Source organism: Polypterus senegalus, chromosome 5 (assembly GCF_016835505.1).
Source record: "Polypterus senegalus isolate Bchr_013 chromosome 5, ASM1683550v1, whole genome shotgun sequence".
NCBI lineage: Eukaryota > Metazoa > Chordata > Cladistia > Polypteriformes > Polypteridae > Polypterus > Polypterus senegalus.
In genome coordinates this window covers 183,631,075-183,654,405 of record NC_053158.1, presented here as the reverse complement: position 1 = coordinate 183,654,405, position 23,331 = coordinate 183,631,075, and the positions used below count along the sequence as shown (strand labels likewise).

General features: G+C 40.0%; 1 protein-coding gene across 2 annotated transcripts in view; it reads left to right on the top strand.

Annotated features, from left to right (window-relative positions):
* The window catches only part of LOC120529689 (nuclear receptor-binding protein 2-like), a 297,685-nt gene that overhangs the window by 252,342 nt on the left and 22,012 nt on the right, over window positions 1-23,331 (top strand). Inside the window, exons 5-12 of one of the 2 annotated variants that reach the window (XM_039753734.1) lie at window positions 1,480-1,520; window positions 5,815-5,909; window positions 8,069-8,092; window positions 12,657-12,740; window positions 15,730-15,785; window positions 20,729-20,824; window positions 21,065-21,197; window positions 21,546-21,648. In XM_039753734.1, the coding sequence (XP_039609668.1) occupies window positions 1,480-1,520; window positions 5,815-5,909; window positions 8,069-8,092; window positions 12,657-12,740; window positions 15,730-15,785; window positions 20,729-20,824; window positions 21,065-21,197; window positions 21,546-21,648 (632 nt within the window). The remainder of the gene's footprint in view (window positions 1-1,479; window positions 1,521-5,814; window positions 5,910-8,068; window positions 8,093-12,656; window positions 12,741-15,729; window positions 15,786-20,728; window positions 20,825-21,064; window positions 21,198-21,545; window positions 21,649-23,331) is intronic. The other variant, XM_039753735.1, reaches the window with a different exon arrangement.

Sequence of the window (23,331 nt, the reverse complement as noted above, 5' to 3'; positions counted from 1 at the left end):
ATCATTATATTCTGTTTTTATTTACAGTACGTTTTACACAATGTCCCAACTTCATTGGAATTGGGGTTGTAAGCTTAAAAGAATTAGCAGCGAAATTCATGTAGTGAGAAGTCAAGTAAAATGACCCCTTTTATTGGCTAACTAAAATGATTACAATATGCAAGCTTTCGAGGCAACTCAGGCCCCTTCTTCAGGCAAGATGTAATACAGAAACTGGAGTTCCCTGTGTTTATATACACACTAGGACAAGTAACAACATTGGAAAACCTTTAAGTAAGACATCTTAGATGTAAAAAATTAGTAGACCTCTCCAGGCTAAGATTCATTAAGCAAGAGAGGAGAACAATGTCTGGTTAAGATCTTGGGATAAGATAACTGTCCAACCAAGTCTTTTGAAGCTTCTGATGAGTTTTCCAATGCTGTAAATGGCGTGTCACACTTTGGGAAAAGGACTACCGTTAAGAGAGCTGATGACGAAGAGCCACAGGAGATGTGGATTTCGGGACTGAAAATATCCAAATCAACAAATCTACCTAACAGCACCAGTAGATGCATAGATGAGACTGCACAACATCCACCTTCAGACTGCACAGTTAAATGAATAACTAATAAAATTTAGCATTACTGTCTAATTTGAAGGGCAAACATGCCATAACAAAATAGCCACAGTGTTTTAACAAGTTGCGTATCCATAGATGCTTATCTAAACTCTATTTGCTGTTGTTATTTCATATAGTGATGCAATAGTCACAATGACAGAAATATATCATAGCAGACAGAGGCACTTCTCAAATGTGTGGAGCCCAGTAGTTCTTGTGGTGTATGTGCGAGTGTATGTGTGCGTCTGTCTGTCTCCATTGTTGCAGTGCTCATTAAAATGTGCAAATTAATTATGAAGTTTCGCTTACCTTGTGCTACTGAGCGCCAGAATGAGTAACAGCAATTTTAGCTTTTTATTTTCTCTTGGCATCAAGTCTTTTGTTCAGTATCTGTTGCTGTCTCTCTGAAACCCCTGCAGATTTAAGTGCATGGACTGGCGGAATTGGGGGGATGTTTTAGGAAAAAGCCCTGTGGCGTAGCCTTTCAAACGCAGGATTTCTCCATTATTTATTACTCACTTTTTATCGGGTTGTCCCCAGATGTGTGTTTTCGTTTGTGTGTTTGTTCTTATGGAGTTTTCTCTGGGTATTTCATTTTCCATGCCACACTGGAAAGACATACAGTAGTACATGCTAGGCTAATTGGCGACTCCAGATTGGTGTGGTCTGGGTGTGTGTGTGTGTGTGCCCCTCCAGGGTGGGTTCCTGCTTTATGATTGATGCTACTGAGATTGCCTCTTGCCCCACACCCTGACTTTTAAAACTTTTTTTTGAACAACTTTATTTAGTGATGCACCATTGGCCGTTTTTTACAATTGTATGTTATTAGTGACCTAGTCTTTTGGTGTTTGCTTAACTCATGTTTTTTATCTCTTGCCAGGCATGGAAGCGCTGGTGTACGCAGATCTTGTCGGCCCTCAGGTCAGTGTCACTCTTGGCTTGCTTTTTTTTTTTTACTTAGTGTGTGTTACCCATGTCTCTTCCTGTTTCTGCAGCTACATGCTTAAATGTACAGTAGTCTGTTGGAATCTGTTCTTGACAGTCTAAAGAGACTGAAATCCTCCTTATGATGCTGGAACATTAGAGCATTAGAACAATATAGATGAAAACGGGTCAATCAGCCCAACAAAGCTTGCTAGTCCTCTCCACTTTAATTCTTTTAAAATAAGATCAAGTCGTGTCACACTCTGTCAAAGTGTGTTGAAAGTCCCCAAAGTCCTAATGTCTACCACACTACTTGTAGTTTATTCCAGGTGTCTATGGTTCTCTGTGTAAAGAACAACTTCCTAATGTTTGTGCAAATCTATCCTTAACAAATTACCAACTGTGTCCCCGTGTTCTTGATGAACTCATTTTAAAGTAACAGCCTCGATCTACTGGACTGATTCTCTAATTGTAAACACTTCAATCATGTCTCCTCTTACTCTCTTTTTACTTAAACTGAAAAGGCTCAGCTCTTTTAATTTTTCCTCATAACTCTGTAATGAGCCTAGTTGCTCTTCTCTGAACGTTTTCTAGTGCTGCTCCTTTTTGTAGTCTGGATATCAAAACTGCACACAGGACTCCAGATGAGACCTCACCAGTGTGTCATAAAGGTTGAGCAGAAGCTCCTTGGTCTTGTACTCCACACATCGCGCTATATAACCTGACATTCTGTTAGGCTTCTTAATGGCTTCTGAACACGGTCTAGAAGTTGATAGTGTCAAGTCCACTGTGACTCCTAAATCCTTCTCATAAAGTGTACTTTGGATTTTCCGACCGCCCATTGTGTATTCAAACCTAATATTTTTACTTCCTATGTGTAATACTTTACATTTACTTACATTAAATTTCATCTGCCACACATCTGCCCAAGCCTGTCTGCTCTCCAAGTCCTTCTGTGATGATTTAATGAATTCCAAATTATCTGCTAATCCACCTATCTCGGTATCACCTGCAATCTTAACCAGCTTGTTACTTATATTCATATCTAAAAAAATTTATCTTCTTATATAATACGCTACCGTGGCTGTTCGTTTTTCTGTCCAGGATTCTAAATCACCTGTAGCTCGCAAACCGTTTGACCTATTGACTTGAAATTTGATACTCATATACTACGTGACGTCTACTATCCACTTTCTGGGTGATGATTTTTATTAGTATTTTTATTTTTATTTTATTTTATTTTATTGTAGAATCAACTCTTGGCAGTGCACAGCAGGCATGCGTACGTGCACCATTCTCATTCACTACCACCTCTGCTAATCATTCTTAAGGCAGATTGAACACTTAAGTGAAAAGTTAAAGAAAACGTACTAAGTAATTGCAACACAAAAATTAACTTGAATCAGTTTTAATGCGAAAAGATGCCGACGAAACAAGAGAAGCAGTGGGCCGCTAAGGTGGAGAAAAGAAGAGCTGCTGAGGAAGCAGCAAGCGCATCAACCTCTGAGCAAACGAATGGTAAACGTGCAGAGAAAGAAAGAGGATGAGAACTAGGAATGAAAACTCAAGTCAAGTGTATATTAACTGCACGTTATCGTGCAGTACGCCATATCTGGTATATGATAAAAGTAGCAGCGGCCCCTGCACTGACCCCTGCTGGACACCACTCTTAACATCAGCCAGTCCTGATAGGTCTCCTCACACCATAACCCTCCGCTTCCTGAAGCTGTAAAATATGTTCTTGTTTACAGTTTTTGTTTCTGAGTTTTTTATTTCAGCATGTTAAAGGCAAGCACACATGAGAGAAAGCTGGACATGAGATGCTAAGTAAAGAAGGCCTCTCTGGGTCTTGGGTGCTTGCCTGTCATTCTCTTTTTATTCCTGAACGCTATCTGTTTTTTACCACTGGTGAGCCCTTCACCTAACTTGTCTCTTATTTCTTCACTCAGTTTGCCTTATAGTAGGTTGTATCATGTGATGCCCTGGGTTGCCTACAGTGCTGGTATCATCTTGAACCTGGGACATTGATAGTCATGACCAGGATGGACTAGTGCAATGAGATTGGAGCATTAGGGTGCAATTCAGTCCAAAAAATGTCTTTCAATAAATCGATTGATAAAAAGATTGAAGTGAAGGGATTAAATAAATAAATAAATTCAATAATTAAGGAATTAAAACAGGAATATAATAAAGTGCAAGAAACCTCTCTGTCTTCTATTCTCATCTCGTCTCTTTTACCTCATTTCCCCTTCTCTGTCTGGGAATTCTCAGCTGGTAATGATACTCCAGGTAATGTGATCCCCTTGTCTGGCTCACATCCCAGCCACCTCAATCGAAGCCAACGATCCTTCCTGCTCCCAAAATGCTCAGCTGGGTTGATCTGCCCCTGAGCGATGTTCCCATCGCTCCACTGTGGGGCATCTTCAACTGCGTCCTAACCTCTCCATTGCATTAACTTGACCACCTGATACTGCTCTTTCTTTTTCTCCCTTCCTTGTTTTTTTCTTTCTTCTTCGATCTCCTTTTTTCTGTCCTGCTCAGACTCCTTTTATATCCTTGTGGGTGCTTAATGACCCCCCCCACCACCACCAAAATGTCAATAAGGAGCGAAGCAGTTGCTCCTGCACCTTAACAAGCAGTCATCTCATTTCCCCATTGAACTCCTTGCAGCCACACAGCTGTTTAACAGCATGTCTTCACACCCACCAGTCTGAACCTAAGACATTGTAACCACCAGGGGGTGCTCCCAAGCCCCAAACTGCAGATACAGTAATGCCCAACACAATTCTGAATTTAAATAAAATTGTATTCATCAGCCACACCTTTCCAACAATCACCCATCAGAAGATCAATAATCAATAGAAAGTTCTGTCATGTTCTTCCTCCTTCATTCCTCCAAGAATGTCGCCAACTACCTCTCAATTCTGACTCCCCAATGTGAGACAGTGAGCTTCTTTTCAAGCAAAACCAGGGACTTCTTTCAGTGTCACCGCATTGCATGTTGGGAGCAGTTCCAGGTCACGTGGAAACCAGTATTGTCCCCCACCCCAACATCACCCACAGGTAGCACCCAAGGACCCTGACAGGGCTTCACCTCCACACTCCAATTCCCATGCAGCCCTGTGGGTATCCTGATTGGGATACAATACAATACAGTTTATTTTTGTATAGCCCAAAATTATACAGGAAGTGCCGCAATGGGCTTTAACAGGCCCTGCCTCTTGACAGCCCCCCAGCCTTGACTCTCTGAGAAGACAAGGAAAAACTCCCAAAAACCTTATAGGGAAAAATGGAAGAAACCTTGGGAAAGGCAGTTCAAAGAGAGACCCCTTTCCAGGTAGGTTGGGCGTGCAGTGGGTGTCAAAAGATGGGGGTCAATACAACACAATACACAGAACAGAACAATTCCTTAAGACAGCATAATAATAAAAATTTTACAAGTACGGAGCAGAATTTAACAGTAGATGATATCACATAATAAGATTTGGATATTTTTAGAGTCCTGGAGACCTCATCCATCAAGCTGCCTCCCCATTTTGCCATTCCATGGCTGAAATGATGCTTGGCCAGCCAATCCAATGAAAGGACCCCTCTTTCCCATGATTCCTGTGATCCTCCATCAGGGATGACTTTACCACAGGCAGGCAAACAACTTGGTAGGTGGGCCGTGGCACCAATTGCCACATTTGGGTACCGAGAACAGAAACAGAATAGGTGAGGGTTAGTATTCAATTATAACTACCATGTTACTTATGTTTTAGTGCTAACGACTGACAACAGAGATGTAGTCTGTACAGTTAATCAGCAGCTCTAGTCAGGATATGCTAAACTGAAGTAGTGAGTCTTCAGCCGGGATTTAAAGGCTCTAGGAACAGGCCTTCTTCCATCTGGAGATATAGAAAGTTTCTGGATTCTACATTCAGCAAGTCTTTTCAATATAGATTGATCCCAGCATGGATGAGGATTATAGGATGTTCTGGCTGAGTTGTGTCTTCAGTCCTGTTGTCCTTCCATTATGGTGTCCAGTCCAGGCAAGAACTCCGTCTCCATCCCAGTCAGGATGCCCATCTGTCCTCCATGGCACTTAAAACATACTGGTTTTATTTAAAATCCTGTACTGCCACAGATCCCTAATGTGCAGTTCTTTAGGTCAAGGGTTAAGAATTATCATAGTAATTCCCAAGGACATCATACAGTTCTTTGATTGTTGCCATGAATAAATCAGCAAAGAAAATTGAATTGATGAATCTCTCAAGTGTTATTTTTAATATTCTGCTTTTCACTTCCACAGCTACCTACATTCCTGTGATCCTCCGATAATTCATGGTAACTTGACCTGTGACACTATCTTCATTCAGCACAATGGCCTCATCAAGATCAGCTCAGGTGCGCCCCATTCTAATTGCTTATAAATGCAATCCTCCTTCATCACTTTGGTGTTTAAAGGGAAGACTCCATAGATGAGACACAGTGCCTAACGTCTTCCATTGGAGCCCTTTAGATTGCCTTGTTTGGTGTCATTTTTCTTCCTTGTATTAATTTAATTCAGATCCTATCCAGGCTATACATCTTCACCCACCTGAATCAGCCTAAGTTGAGACATCAGGAGAAGCGCCACCTGCATCTATCTGACAGTAGAATTTATCTGTGAAGCGTATTGTGTAGAAAACCATTATATCTCAGCTGTCAAACACTGCCAGTTAATGTGGTCGAGAAGATGAGTTGGAATGGGTATGTGTGTGTAGAGTGAGGACCACAAAAAATATCAATCAAGATCACTTCAATGCACTGGCTAAGATTCTGACAGGAAACTCTATTGCTGTCACTGTTTTCACTAATCAATGTCAAAAACAGCGTATCTCTGATAGACTGCAGCCATCCACAGAGCACAGGCCAAGCTTGGGATGCCACAGGGCAGACTCTGGCAGTAGATGATTAGTAGGATGCAGGTGGATAGATAGTCTAGATCAGGGGTGTCGAACTCCGGGCCTGGAGGGTCACAGTGGCTGCAGGTTTTCATTCTAACTCTTTTTCTAATCAGTGACAAGTTTTCACTGCTTATTAACTTCTTGTCCCTTCATTTTAATAGCCCTGTTTTTAAGGATTCAGTGCTCTGAATTGATTCATTTCTTCATTAAATGACAGCCAAACAGAAATGAGATGTGAAACGAGCCAACACATGACCAGCTAAATCTGGGCTTCAAACTCCAACCAATTTCACTCCAACCAATCTTTTAATGAGAATCCCATTTTTGCTGTTAATTAAACCTGTTATTTAATTCCAGGTTTGTTTCCTGCCTTACGCCCCAGCTCCATCAGACCCCCGTGACCCTGTAGTTAGGATATAGCGGGTTGGATAATGGATGGATGGATTAATTCCATGGCTTGTTGCTGCTCTCATTCTGCCATAGCAGACATATCCAAATCTGTTGATTTTCTGTTTTTTTCTGAGAACATCATCAAAATGGGGCAGAGTGGTGGCTCTGAGGCTAAGGATCTGCGCTTGTATCCCGAAGGTTGCCGGTTCGAATCCCTGTCACTGCCAAAAGAGATCCTACTCTGCTGGGCCCTTGAGCAAGGCCCTTAACCTGCAATTGCTCCAGGGGCGCTGTACAATGGCTGACCCTGCGCTCTGACCCCACGGGGTATGCAAAAACTAACAAATTCCTAATAAGAGAAATTGTTTAAGGTGAAATAAAGAACAACAAAAAAAAGTTTTGGTGACCTGAGAGATCAACTTTACTGAGACCTTCACCTTTCTTTATTTTCAGATATTGTGTGATGGGCACAGGTGAGCTGGCCATGAGGTGGCTTGTTTTGTGTTTCATTATTTTGGCTGCTAATTAAGGAAAAAGAAACAACTAAAGGGTCTGAGTCAAGCTAATTAAAATTAAGGCCAAAGAAGTTAATTAGCAGCAAAAACTATTCACTGATTAAGAAGATGGTTAGAATGAAAACCTGCAGCCACTGCGGCCCTCCAGGACTGGATTTTAACACCTGTGGTCTAGTTTATGCCTTATAATGGGTGTATACAGTAAGGTGGGAATACAGGGTCCTCCAATCAGGCAGTAAAGGTATGTAAGTGTATTAAAAATTTATGGCCAGAAAACAGCATGTGAGTTAGAAGTTATATGGCAGTAGACCATTTCTCAGCAGTACAAACTGAGACTGTGTGTTTTATTTTCCAAAATGATCTGTTCGGCTTCTGTCTGCTGAGATACAGTATGATGATGGGAATGTCTTTCCATTAGAACAAGAGATTGCTTGATTCATGGTAGCATAAAATAAAAAGTATAATGAAGTGTATTGTAATTGGTTTTTAGAATTGAACGGAAAAATGAAACAAGATGATGTCACCACGTGAGTGACCAAGGGAGTATGATTGTTTATAAATTGTAAATCACCACCATATCATTACTGTTTGACTGCCATCATATCATTATATTTTTGGTATTCTTCCTTTGCCGTTTTCACTTGTACTGACAGTTCCTTGTTTTATTTTGTTTCTCTTTCTCCACTCCTGTTTCCCATTGGGACTCATGCAGTTTGGCATCGGCTATTCATCAATGGTAAGTGGTCCCAAGTCTAGGGTGAAAATCTAGGTGGCAAAAATGCATACCATACTAAATTGTGGTACAGCTTATTTTAAGCTGATTTTTGAAAAGCAGCTATTATTGGCTAGAATAAGTCTGGCTTTTTCTTCAAAATACATAGTGTTGCAAAAAGTAAGTACACCAAAGTTTTGTCTTGTGGGATCCTATGGTGACTCTGTTTTCCCCTTTATATTCTTCATTGTGTAGACTTAACCAGAATGCCTCATTTCCTGTACACTATCATTCTGTAGTCAGATACACAACTTCAGTTCAGCAAATCCTTCCCCTTCCTTTCATTATCTATAACCTCAGTCAATTAGACAGAGTGAAAGAATAGGCAGGAGAGAGAGCTACATTTCTAACTACAGTAAAATCTCAATTATCCGTCAGGGGTCGGGACCGAGGCCGTAATGGATAAGAGAAAAGACGGATAACAGAACAACTACTTTAAAAATAATATACTGTAGATTAGTGAATAGTCATACAGTGGGATGCAAAAGTTTGGGCAACCTTGTTAATAGTCATTATTTTCATGTATAAATCGTTGGTTGTTACGATACAAAATGTCAGTTAAATATATCATATAGGAGACACACACAGTGATATTTGAGAAGTGAAATGAAGTTTATTGGATTTACAGAAAGTGTGCAATAATTGTTCAAACAAAATCAGGCAGGTGCATAAATTTGGGCACCGTTGTCATTTTATTGATTCCAAAACTTTTAGAACTAATTATTGGAACTCCAATTGGCTTGGTAAGCTCAGTGACCCCGACCTACATACATGAATCCTATAATGAGAAAGAGTATTTAAGGGGGTCAATTGTAAGTTTCCCTCCTCCTTTAATTTTCTCTGAAGAGTAGCAACATGGGGGTCACAAAACAACTCTCAAATGACCTGGAGACAAAGATTGTTCACCATCATGGTTTAGGGGAAGGATACAGAAAGCTGTCCCAGAGATTTAAGCTGTCTGTTTCCACAGTTAGGAACATATTGAGGAAATGGAAGACCACAGGCTCAGTTCAAGTTAAGGCTCAAAGTGGCAGACCAAGAAAGATTTCGGATAGACAGAAGCTACGAATGGTGAGAACAGTCAGAGTCAACCCACAGACCAGCACCAAAGACCTACAACATCATCTTGCAGCAGATGGAGTCACCGTGCATCATTCAACCATTTGGCGCACTTTACACAAGGAGATGCTGTATGCGAGAGTGATGCAGAGGAAGCCTTTTCTCCGCCCACAGCACAAACAGAGCCGCTTGAGGTATGCTCAAGCACATTTGGACAAGCCAGCTTCATTTTGGAATAAGGTGCTGTGGACTGATGAAACTAAAATTGAGTTATTTGGGCATAACAAGGCGTTATGCATGGAGGAAAAAGAACACAGCATTCCAAGAAAAACACCTGCTACCTACAGTAAAATATGGTGGTGGTTCCATCATGCTGTGGGGCTGTGTGGCCAGTGCAGGGACTGGGAATCTTGTCAAAGTTGAGGGACGCATGGATTCCACTCAGTATCAGCAGATTCTGGAGACCAATGTCCAGGAATCAGTGACAAAGCTGAAGCTGCGCCGGGCTGGATCTTTCAACAAGACAACGACCTGAAACACTGCTCAAAATCCACTAAGGCATTCATGCAGAGGAACAAGTACAACGTTCTGGAATGGCCATCTCAGTCCCCAGACCTGAATATAATTGAAAATCTGTGGTGTGAGTTAAAGAGAGCTGTCCATGCTCAGAAGCCATCAAACCTGAATGAACTAGAGATGTTTTGTAAAGAGGAATGGTCCAAAATACCTTCAACCACAATCCAGACTCTCATTGGAACCTACAGGAAGCGTTTAGAGGCTGTAATATCTGCAAAAGGCGGATCTACTAAATATTGATTTCATTTCTTTTTTGTGGTGCCCAAATTTATGCACCTGCCTGATTTTGTTTGAACAATTATTGCACACTTTCTGTAAATCCAATAAACTTCATTTCACTTCTCAAATATCACTGTGTGTGTCTCCTATATGATATATTTAACTGACATTTTTTATCGTAACAACCAACGATTTATACAGGAAAATAATGACTATTAACAAGGTTGCCCAAACGTTTGCATCCCACTGTATTTATTTACAAAACAAAATATAATATAGTATTAACAAAATTAATTAACTCATATAATATTGCAATGACCAGCATAATAACAGCTCGGAGGTACTGGAGTTTTCTACGTTTTACTTGGAGTCTTCATTCTGTAAGAAACAGTGCCCTGTCTTATACTTCCTTATCTGGGTTACAGAGCACATCTCTCTATTATAATAAAAAAATTTTGGGTCGAGATGTGATCTTCTAGGAGAGACACTTTGAAGTCCTGCGAGACTACTTGCACATCACACCCTACTTACAAACAATTTCTCAGAGACACTTTAACGTCCTGCGAGACAAGGAAGTGAGACAAAAGGACAGCTGCTGTATGGGCTTTTAAATGATCGACGCACAGCACGACGAGCAGAACACGCAGCTCGGTAGCAAGCCAGCAGCTGATCCGTCCACATCTCCTTAGTGTGCTTTCAGCCCCACTCCTTCACAACGTGAGTGGCTGACATGAAGCGCGGGGGGGGCGGGGGTTATGTTTGTGGGTTGGTGAGCGAAGCAAGCAGAGGGATTTGCCCCCTAGTCTCCAAAACAATGCAAGAAAGTTTTCCCTACCCATAATTATCTCTTGCCACTCATGTTCTGTCTTTTTCTATACTGCAAACACTCCTGCTTATTGTCTCCTGACTCTCTACTCAAAACTTCCTTCCACCGCACCTTCCTTTTTCTCCTAACTTCTCCTGTCACTCATCTCCTAACAGGCGTGTCCGCCCCTCACAGAACAGAAACCCAGTTCCATCATTTGCAGCGTTCATTATACACTTTCTGTTCCCCAGCCGAGCATCACAAGCTGCCTGTGCATCACAATGTATTAACAAAATATAATATAACAAATTAAAAAAAAAAATGACAATACAGGAGAACATTAACATTACTGTCAGTTGTTTTTATTTTTAACACGTTTTCAGTTTTGTCAGTCATCATGCTTTAAATTGTTCGCTGTTATTCTTCCTACTACGTAAACTGAAGCAATACTTCATGCACTTTTGTTGTTTTGTAAACATTTAATAATTTCATTTTTTTGTGACAGTTCCAACACCACATACTTGTGTTTATCAGCCATAACAATGTATAGTAGATTAATTATAATAAAAGAGAAAAGCTACGAAATGCTATTAAAAGTGAAGGTGTGTAACTCACACTGTGATTTCAAAATGCAGCCTGATGAGAAGTGCAGAGCTCGCAGTGTACCACATGGCAGTAGTAGTACAGCAGTCGGCTGGCACAGGCCTGCACTTTTTTTTTTTTGGCTCTGACGGTTAATCGAGTGACGGATAATTGAGGTTTTACTGTAAGTATAATCGGTGATACATTATAACAGTGTTTCCCAAACTCGGTCCTGGGGACCCCCTGTGGCTGCAGGTTTTTGTTCTAACCGGATTCTTAATCAGTGACAACACCTGATAACACTGATTTCATTTAATTAGCTGGTATTTTTTTTTCTTTTATTTGACATTAAGAAAAGCACAGAAGCATGATTTTTACATTTATAAGACATTTATAAATATTTGTGCTTTTGCTATAGATTTAAATGCTTAACTCTCTTTTGTTGATTTCATTATACTTTGCCCTTTCTCTGTGCAGTTTTTCCCCATTCGTTGTATCTTAATAATGACAATTTAAAACAAGCAGATCAGACACCCAGGCAAACAACACTGAATAATCAAAGGCTACAACTACTTTAGAGTCAGACCCACTAATTAGTAAATAATGGATTAATTAAACAATTAGAACACCTAGAAAAGTAGAATGAAAATCAAGATGAAAATACTGTTAAAAAGAAAACAAAAAACATTCCTATATAACTACTTGGTACATTTTAATATTTTTTTTTCACAAACTTAGTTTTCTAATTTCTATATTAGTTCCCTAAACACAGAACTTGGGAAATATCAGTTCACTTAATTAGCCCAGGAGTTCAATTAAAAAAAGAAGCTGGTTGGATCAAAAACCTGCAGCCACAGGGGTCCCCAGGACCGAGTTTGGGAAACACTGCATTATAACAAGTGCCATACAAGCAAAATGGAATGTGGTTTTGTAAACTAAGACCATACAACCTCATTTCAGGTGGCGCAATAACTTATAGTGGCATTTAATTCTTCCAGGTCAGCAAAACATCAGCACAGGCCCAGGCTGATATCACACATTTACATTGATGTTAATTAGAACATCAATTAAAACAAAATTTAAGTGTACTCTGTGAGCTTGACAAGAATTACCCTATAAAAAAAGCTTTCCAGATGGAGCAGGCTTTATGTTATATAGCACCTTTCACAGTGCACAAAGTGACAACCTCATAACTTAAACTTTAACATATTTTGGTAGCCCCAGGGTGCACATTATCTGTCTAATTCTAGCTCTAGTGGGTGATCTTTAATGATTTTTGCTTTGCAGCATTTCCAGAGACAGTGCATGGGCGCGTCAAACACCATCGAGATGAGCAGAAGAGTCTTCATTTCTTTGCTCCTGAATATGGCTGTAAGTGAGCTTTTTCTATTGGAACCTTCAATTTGAGTCTCACTACCAGCTACCACATTTCTGCAGCCATATTTTGCAATGATGGAGCTCAATATGAATTGTATGCTTCACATACAGATCACTGCTATCTGAATGAAAGGGTCAAAGGGGCACCAAATGTTGAGACAGCTTATTAAACAAAACCCAAGGGAGGAATGAACAAAATTAGACTACAGAGCATAAACACATAAATGCAAGACAAAGCCTTGTAACTATAACGGACATTTCTGTAAGCTATACTGTACGCTTATCAATCAGGTGAGTTGTCTTCTTCAGTTTCCTTCTGTCGAGGACTAGGAGTCCCAAAGCACATAAATACCAATTAAGTTCCAAAAGCAAAAACACAAATACCCACTACAGGAGGGTATACCACCAAACCCTGGCTAAATATAAAGGCAACACAGAATCTTTATAAAAATAAAATGCTTAGTAGAGCATAAAAGGCAAAATGGAGTTGCCTAAAGCAAAAGGCAATCCAGGCCAACAAGGTTCTAATGCAGAAATCCAAAGACGCAATCAAAAGGAACAAAGCATTAGGTCATTAAATATCCGTAAATTACAAAAAGTACAATGAAGCACAAATAACCTCACTGCTCCGAGACACATTCGAAATGAACCAGCAGGGACTTTGGGGGACCACCCTCCAAACACATAGAACATAACACAGGCAGCTTGTAGGCAAGATTAAAAACGCAGATTAATGCAAATAATTAGCAAATGCAACAGTTACATAAATAAATGGCACAAAACTGAACAAAAAGATGTGAAAGAAGACTTCAAACTCCAGTCAGGGTCATTACACCCAACTTTTCAATCTGAAATCCATGTGTCCTTCTTACCTCCAATTCTTTTTATCGCTCTTCTTCTTTTGACTCACCTTTTGGTTCCTCTTACAAACACTTTGAGCATCATGGGGGAGCCTTGTAAAGTCACAGACCCTCTGATCCAAGTAATGCCTGCTGACCAGTGATATCACCTGTTGTTGTCCCCTGATAAAGCATTTAAAGGATTTTTAAGGGCAACCTTATTAGCAGTCAGACCCCTGTCCCTTATGTATCCCATGTGACTCTTGTTTCTCCTCCTTCTATCGTGGAGGAATAGTGTACATTTCTCAAAATTCACTATGGTCTCTGCCATGCTCCCTGAGAATGTTATTGTTGAGAACCCCTTGCAGCCACAGTGCTGGCCACTGAGGTCTCCTGGTAGCTTCCCTCACTTGTCTTCTTCTTGCATAGTCACTCAGTATTTGTTGACTGTCTGATCTAGGCAGACCTACAGCATTGCCATACTCATTTAATTTCTTAATGATTGATTTAACTTAGGGCAGCATAGTGGCTCAGTGGTAGCGCTGCTGCCTCGCAGTAAGGAGACCTGGGTTCGCTTCCTGGGTTCTCCCTGGTGGAGTTTGCATGTTCTCCCCGTTTCTGCGTGGGTTTCCTCCCACAGTCCAAAGACATGCAGGTTAGGTGGATTGGCGATTCTAAATTGTCCCTAGTGTGTACATCCTGCGGTGGGCTCGCGCCCTGTCCAGGGTTTGTTTCCTGCCTTGCGCCCTGTGTTGGCTGGGATTAGCTCCAGCAGACCTCCGTGACCCTGTTGTTAGGATATAGCGGGTTAGATGGATGAATGATTTAACTTAACTCCAGGGGATATTCATTGACTTGGATATTTTCCTGTCTCCATCTCCTGACTTGTGCTTTTCAATCACCTTTTCATGGGGTTGCTTGGAGTGTTCTTTTATCTTCATTGTGTAGCTTAGACCACCATATTGACTCACCAGAAGCTGGACTGTTCAAAGAAAGTGCATTTATACTGCACTCAACTGAAACCTAAGACAAATGATCTCCATTAAACTAATTCTGTGACTACTAAAACCAGTTTGCCACAAGTGTCACATTAGGGGTGAACACTTAAGTGATCAATTATTTTGTGTTTTATATTTGTAATAATTAAGATCACTTCACAGAGACCTGTTTTCACCTTGATATTAATGAGTCTCTTTATACTGTGACAGATTAAGGGCTCTCTCGCTCCCTTGAACCCTCAGACCACTCGTCAGACACCAGATAAAAGTCCAAATAATTGATTTATTATAATAATAATGTTCACAAAGCACCCTCCACTCCCAAATACAGTAATCCAATAAACAATCCTCCAATCTCCCAGACGCTTAGCCACCCTGCCTCCCAACTCAGCTTATCTGTCTGGGATCTCCCACAGTCCTTTATAGTCCTGGGTCAGGTAAAAACTTCTTTTTTTCTTCAGCCCGGAAGTATATAATAATTTCTTCCGTTTGCATGACTTGGAAATACTTCTGGGCTATACGGAAAATATAAATCCCTGGGCCTCCCTGCAGCAAATCCGCGACTGGCGGCCCCCTTGGTATCCAGCAGGGCTGTACATTATAATTCCACTGTCCATAATTCCCTGCTGGCATTCGGGGCACCTCCATCCTGCAAGGTCCTGCAAGGAGGGCTCCATCTGGCGGCCTGGGAGTATTGGCCGGAATGAATGGCCGGCCATATCTCACAATGCTGATCAGCTAAGTTAAATCCACTGTGATTCAGTGTTGTATAAATGCAAAATGTGGAACGTCCAAGGGATCAATACTTTTTATAATTTATTTCAGCTATCTGTGGTCTCACACTCCCCTTGGAAGAGGATCAGTTGCCCCTGCTCTGTGTTGGATCGTCTATCCTTTAGCCCATCCAGGAGGGCTCTTCTGAGAGTCCATCTCAGGCATTACACTCTGTCTTATTCAGTGGTGGCCCTGTCTGCTGCATTTCCTGTGCGCCACATATAGCACTTGCTTTGTCTTTGCCATTCTGTCTACCCTTGTTGGATTTAGAGGGATGAGCTGAATTGGTTTAAAATGATCTGCTCCATGTGCCTTTGATTCTCCTGTTTTTCCGTCTATGCCACGTGAACTATAACATTATTTATCTTGCAGCTGCAGAAGACAACACAGCAATCGATATCTTCTCATTTGGTATCTGTGCATTGGAGGTAAGAGCTCATTTTGCGCTCATGGCTTTTCAAGGCTAACGTCTTCATAAGTCCTTTGACTACTAATCTGAATCTCTCTCACACACGTCCCAAGAATATACTGTATGGGTGCCCTTAAAAGAATGATGATGTGGCAAAAGAGGTGTTTTTGACAAGTGTTATGGCAGTGCGGTGATTGTGCAGTATCCTGGATTCAAAACTCTTGGCCAATCATTGTCCATATTTAGTGTGCATATTCTCCTGTTGTCTGTGTGGCTTTCTTTCCACATATTAAATATATTAAGGTTAGTTTAGTTGCTGAATATCTAAACTGGTCTTGTGTGAGTGTATGAATAACCGAGCTTCACAATGGAGTATGGCCCTGTCCAGGGTTGGCTTTGTGTCCATTGTTACAGGGAGAGGTGCTGACCCCAAAGACCCTGATGAGGATTAAATGTTTTTGAGAATGTTATATTGTCCTGTAATATAAATCTCAAATATATTGGCAACTGTAAAAGAATGACAATGAGGTAAAGCTGGATGTTTTTGAGGTGAACAACAATTATAGGAAAAGAAAAAATCTTTATAAATAAGAACTTTAATAACTTACATTTAATAAATCTGTATTTTTTTCTATTCATTTAAATATGAGTGGACTTCTTAAATTAGAAATGTAATATTTTATTCAAAAGAGAATGACAGAATATTGTCCATTTTTTTCACTAGTAAATATGGTACAACACATCTGCCAACGGAATCTTCCATCAAAAATTCTGTTTTTTTTGCTGTTCCACAGCGGACAGACAACCTGGATGTCTGCAGACCTTTTTGTTTTTGACATGGCGCAGTTCGAACAGCTATGAAATGTCATTTGTGACAAAAATAAATAGTAGTAATTATAAAATAAAAATCACATAAAAAAGTACAGTGATACATATTGTTATAAGAAAGACACAAAGACATCATAAAGGCTTGGGGTAGCCATCTGTATAATATACCTTGGCTTCAAAAAGGGTTTGAAATAGTTGTGAGATATTCACAGGACTGAGTCTAAAACAGAACTGATGATGTGCAGGCAAGATGGCGGCTTTCTCATCTAGCGAGAAAGTGGCACTACAAACCTTCGGTGCCTTCTGTGATCCTGGGAAATGTGAACTCACTACCAAATAAGATCGACGAACTGGCTGCGCTGGTGAAAAATGTCAGGACCTACAGAGAATGCAGTTTATTGTGTTTTAGTGAAATGTGCTTAACAACTAACATCCCAGATGCTAACGTGGAGCTACCTGGGTTTAGCACAGTTTAGTGAATGTCCCCTTGGGATTAATAAAGTATCTATCTATCTATCTATCTATCTATCTATCTATCTATCTATCTATCTATCTATCTATCTATCTATCTATCTATCTATCTAAAGGCCAGGGCAGAAAGTGATGTCATCAACAGGCCAGAAGTGGCATCGTTGGAGGCGCCGGAAGTGACGTGGTCTGTAAGGGACTGAGAAAGACAATTAGTGCACCTTGCTGGTTTGGCGTCAAATTACTTTTACTTAGGCCCTTTAGCGGTCTCCTACTCGAATGTGTGTGACAATATATAGATTATTCAAAACTGTTAAATAAATGCATAATTAAATAAAAGTCATCCAATTATTATGAGATACAATGTTCTTATTTTATTTTGGTTCAACAATGTTCTGTAGTTATCTTACATTTAATTATTGAATCAATATTAATACATGCCTATGTGATTGTAAATGTTGCTGAACAATATTTAATGTAAAGTTCATGTTGTAGATAATTAATTTTATAATGGGTTACATATCTTTATAAATATATAGTTTAAGTTTGAATATCTAAATTTAAAAACATGATGTATATAGTAAATTTACATGTTACAATTTGTTTGTTATTGTTAATTGACTTTAAGATAATATGTACTGTATGTAAAGTAATGTGTCTCGCGAGAACGCACTTAGGAGTTATCAGGAGAACATGAGAAAGACCTGCCCCATGGACCGCAGGTGGACAGATGTCTCTCGCGAGGCTCTGCCATGTTGCATTAAAGGTTTCAAACTGAAATGTCTGAAGCTAAAACAGACAAAGTGATTTAAAGACCTCTTTTCATGACAAGCGGCCAACGTGTTCTCATGACGTGGAGACGTGGAGGTGTGGAGGTGTGAGTAAGAGGAGCCCAAGCAATAAACGTCCGTTTAAAAGTACCGCCCTGTGTCTGTGTTGTTGGGAAGAGAGCTACAATGATTTTTTTATGATCATCTTCTTTGCAGACATGGTGCTCAGTCGGTGTTGAGCCACTAATGAATTCTTCATCAATGTGCGCTCGTCTGCCTGAGCATTTTCAATATGTCATTAATTTGTCTCAAAATACCAGCACATTTTAAGTGATCTTTTTTACTTTGCCTGTGAGACTAACTCTTCCAACACTGAACTAGTGTCTTTACTAGTTAAAATGCAAGTAACACCTAGGGCCGGTTTATACTTCACGCTCAGAAGGTGTACGCGCCCGCATCATGGCTGCCACACGTTCCCAGCATTCATTTCACGCGTCCTCTGAGCAGCTCCTCAGAAATTAACACGACGCGTGCGTGAGTTGCAGTACCAGCAAAAAGTCGGGGGGCGCAGTGTGCTAAAAGTTGAAACGTGACGTCAGAGTCTCTGTTTACTATCTAAATGTGACAGAAAGCCTCTCTGCAGATCCTACGGGGATTAATGTGCGTGCTTCGCTGTTTGATGAATGGTTCGATGTGGTGAAGCAAAATGCTGGCACACAGATGCATTCGTGGTGCTTTTATATTCAAGCATCGCATATTCCCGATCGTAATGACACGATACATTTTAAAAGTCTCACATACCATCTTTTGTGCCGTTTTTTTTTTTTTTTGCAACTTCACAACAGCAACATAAAGTATAGCGCTGTATTTTTATCCACTGAGAAAAAAATAAAGGACACGGTGAAAACGTGTATTTTGTGATTAAAGTGGGAATTTCGGCTTTAATCTCGAAATGTCCACTTTAACCTCGTAGTTTACTTTATCATTAAAGCAGACGGTCGTAAACGTCATCCCAGTTTTTAATCGCTACGAGCTTCTTGAACCTGACAGCAGCGGCAAGCAGCAATAGATCACCACACAGAACAAATGAAATGTATGATATTCCAACTCTCTGCACATTTAGAATCTTTAGATTTATACTTGATATCACTTTCATGATGAAATGCATTAAAGTGTGTATGTTACATTTTACATATAATTTTGCTTAAATACTGAATGCTGGTAATAATTACACACATGTTGGTGACATGGTGGCTGAGTGGTATCACTGCTGTCTGACAAGGAGTTATGTTGCTGGTATTTTCTGCTGGTATTCCACACTGTGCTCCATTTTCCTTCCAAAGATATGCAGATTTGGGAATTTGGTGCCGCTAAAATGACGCTAGTTTATGTGTGTGCTTGTATTCACCTTGCGATGAGCTGAGGCCTCGTCCAGGGATTGTTTACCACTTGTGCCCAATGCTTGCTTGAATGGACACATCCCTGGATTGATGGATTTAATCAATAAACATCCTTTGTCAGAGATATTGCGGTAAGGTGTCATCAGAATTTAATAGGTGTTCTAGGCATTTTACACCACAGAGAAGCCGAACATGTTCTCACCGTGATAATATCTCGCACTGCCACCTGGTGAATTCCTCCAGATTTACGTAAAGTATGTGCGCAAGTATAAGCACTACAACACTTGTGTAGCAGGAGCCTCCGCTGCAGCATGCGTCAAGTCGCGTGAAGTATAACTCCGGCCTAAGGATTTTTGGTAGTCCGCCACTTGCAATCGAGGGCAAAAGTAATCGAAGGATTAAGAAATAGGAACAGGTGCAGCCTACTGGACTTTGTCTTGATTGAGATTTGAAAAGACCTTCATGAAAGAGGCATTTTGAAATGAATAGCACTAAATATTAAAGAGCCATTTGGAAATGTGACATTTGAAATAAAATGCAAGACCATTTTGAAATGAACCTGTACAGTTCACAAACAGTTTAAAGACTTTAGCGACCTGATCGAAGCAGAAAAATAAGGATAGGTGCTAAACTTAATTTATCAATGAAAGTAGTTTTTGTTTGCAGAATAGCTGATATAGTCAGTGCCAAGTTCCAACAACTTGCCGAAGCTAGCACACTTGTTACAGTTAACAACATAGCCTGTCAAATCACCATAATAACGTTTATACAGTCTTGTTACATAGCTTCTGCACTTCACTTAGGGCGTCGATTCCATGCCTCTTAACTGCATGATGTATAGGGTGGTCCAGATCTAATTATGCAATTTTCATTACGCTATAACTTATTAAATTTATTACATAGAGAATTCACAAAAAATTCTTTTTGTTGTCGATAGATGGCAGCATCTGCCCTGCATTCCAAAATGGCGGGGATACGGTTGTCAGTCGAGCAGCGGGTGCGATGTGTTCGCCATTTCATAATTGCATAATTAGATCAGGACCACCCTGTAGTATTTTTGTACTGTCAACATGTGTCCTTGTGCAGTGTATCCCATGTCTGTTTGTTTTCTAAAGTTAACTTCTGAACAATTCTGGGTCACTGAGAGAAGGAGCTAATCCAGGCAGCACCAGGCATATGGCAGGATGACCTCAGTCGATCTCACAACACTCACAAAGAACCTAATGAATGCATATTGAAGGATCCTAGTTTACCGCGATAACACTGAAGTGGCTACAGGAATGACGTACAAACTCCATTTGCCAATTGTTCATATTCTGTGTTCTGTAAATAGTTTATAGACAGCAAATATTACAGAAGTAAATTTTAGAGTCAGAATTCACTTGTGTATGATTAACTCCAGGAATCTCTTGCACAGTGCTATCTAATGCTGCTGTACTTGTTGTTAGACTCAGAGGTACTAATGAATTGTGCTATTCATATTTTGTTCCATTCAGATGGCAGTGCTAGAAATCCAAGCCAATGGAGACACAATGGTGTCAACAGAAGCAATAACCCGAGCTGGGCAATCCCTGGAGGACCCGATAATGAGGGTGAGCAGCTCAGTACTGGTGTAGACATGCAAAGAGTGAAGTAATAAAACTTCTTATAATGATACACATGAAATGCATCGCTGGATCACATTTGTGGTGATCCTGAAGCTGGTGTTCTTCCTTTGCCAGCTCTTCTTCAGATCTTAAGTGCATTTTCCACTGAAGTGACTTTTTCCCCATTTCTGTCTTACACACTGTGACAGACTGTATGTTGATGAGGCCTCATTGATCTTCCTGCAGGAGTTCATCCAGTGCTGCTTGCATTATGACCCCAGAAAACGGCCCACTGCCCATGACCTCCTTTTCCACCGGGTGCTCTTTGAGGTTCACTCTCTAAAGCTGCTGGCAGCGCACTGTCTCATCAACAATCAGTGTAAGTATGCAATTTCTTCCCTGCTAGCTGCCCATGACTTACTCATTGCTCATTACGTCAAGCCACTCCATTTCAGAATGAATCACAAATGGCCATTTTGCACTTTATTCCAACCTCCTTTCTGCCGTCATCTTGGACTAACCATTTGTTTGATTCAGCCAGTCTACATTATGTCTCAGAGATTTTCCATATCCATCCATTAGATTCATGCATGGAGTGGTCCATTATTACTTTTCAAAGGAGAACAGGCAATACAGCTTCTGATCTGAACAACATCACATAAACTAAGAAAAACACGAGACCATTAACTCCTTGTCCACAATCTTTATGCTTTGATTTCCTTTGTAGATCTTCTGCCAGAGAACTGTGTAGAAGAAAAGACCAAAACCTTTGATGCTAATGCTGTCATGGCAGAGATCCGACATAAAAACCGACCAGCAGTGCAGTTCATGTGAGTTGATTTTAAACTCTACTTGGAGTGTACTATAAGGGGTCAAAAATAAGTAGCAAATAATACTAATGGATTGAGAATGTATTAGGACCCCCTTACTTTTTCACATTTGCTGTATTATAGCTTAATGCTAAAATCATTTATATTCATTTTCCCACATGAAGCAACACTCAATACCCCAAAATGACAAAGCGAAAATAGGATTTTTCACATTTTTACAAATGTTTGCAACTTTGTTAAAAAAAGAACTGAAATATCACATTGACACAAACATTCAAACCCTTTGCTGTGAAAATTGAAATTTGTCTCAGATGCATCCCTTTCTATTGATCATCATTGAGTTCTTTCTACACCTTGTTTGTATTCCACTTGTGGTCAATTCAATTGACAGGACATGATTAGGAAAGGCACAGACTTGTCTACAGAAGGTCCCACAGGCCATGAAGTCGAAGAGCTGCCTGTAGAGCTTAGAGACAGAAGTGTGTTGAGGCAAAGATCTAGATTTAGATCTAGAATTACAGTCAATTTCTGTCGATGCGCTTAATCTGCAGCGTACAGTTGAACTGTCAACGTCTTTGAGGAGATCCTAGAAGGTAGAGACCTGTTGAAAGGGTCAGATGGGAAACTTTTTATATCATCTGTACCTGTGGACTTGACCTCACATATCGCCCGTGAGTCATTAAATCGTTTAACTCATGATTTCACAACTCTTAGGTTTCCATAGTAATAATAAACAATTTTTTATGTGTGTTTTTTGTATGTTTTGGGGTTTTGACTTATGGGATTTCATGTTATGGTGTTTATTTTATGTTTACAATTAGGCTTACAAAGTTATATTTTATTAATGTCCCAATTTTCTTTATTTATGCAACACTGTTTTGATAGTCTTGTAACCATGATTGTCACACTGATGACATCACAGATAAATATGGCAGCAATATCACTATACTGTACCTTGGTGAATAAACTACTTCTTAAAACCGCTCACTATCAGTTAGCTTATTTTTCAATTAGACTTTAGTAGTCAGATTGGGGAACTGGAAGAACAACTCAAAATGGTCAAAAATGTAGCAAAAGCCTCAAAAGAGGAGGGATGACCATAAACCCTTAGCTTGTAATAAAAAGGGCTAACAAAGAATCTTTATAAAATTAAGTTTTATTTATCAAGTGTAGTATCACAATCTAGAGTTCAGACTAATTAAAACAGAGCAAAAAAGTAAGAAGAACCAGTACATCCAAAAAAATTAGCAATACTCACAGACCTCGGCTTTAAACAAAAGATACAGTATCTGGCTCCGGAACGTTCTCAGTAGACTTATGTAGCATGAGGGAGGACTCAGGGGTCATGATGTCAGGGTTGACCTGCCTCCTGGGACTCCATCTACTAAACACAAGGAACATAACCACATTTAAAGGAACAGGACACAGTTATAGAATTACTATTGGAACAAGGAGAAATATCATAAAGACATGAAAAATAATAACTCAAAATTATCCAAATAATAAATTATAAAGCATACTTAAAGTCACACTGATACATAACAGACTCTTTATTCTTTTTATTTTTATTTCTGTGTATGATTGCCAACTCCAACCTAAAGCAATTAGCATGTGCTTAACATGAAGTAAAATGGGAAACTGCAGCTTTTACGAAGAAATAATTGAAAAGAAAGTTTCTACAGA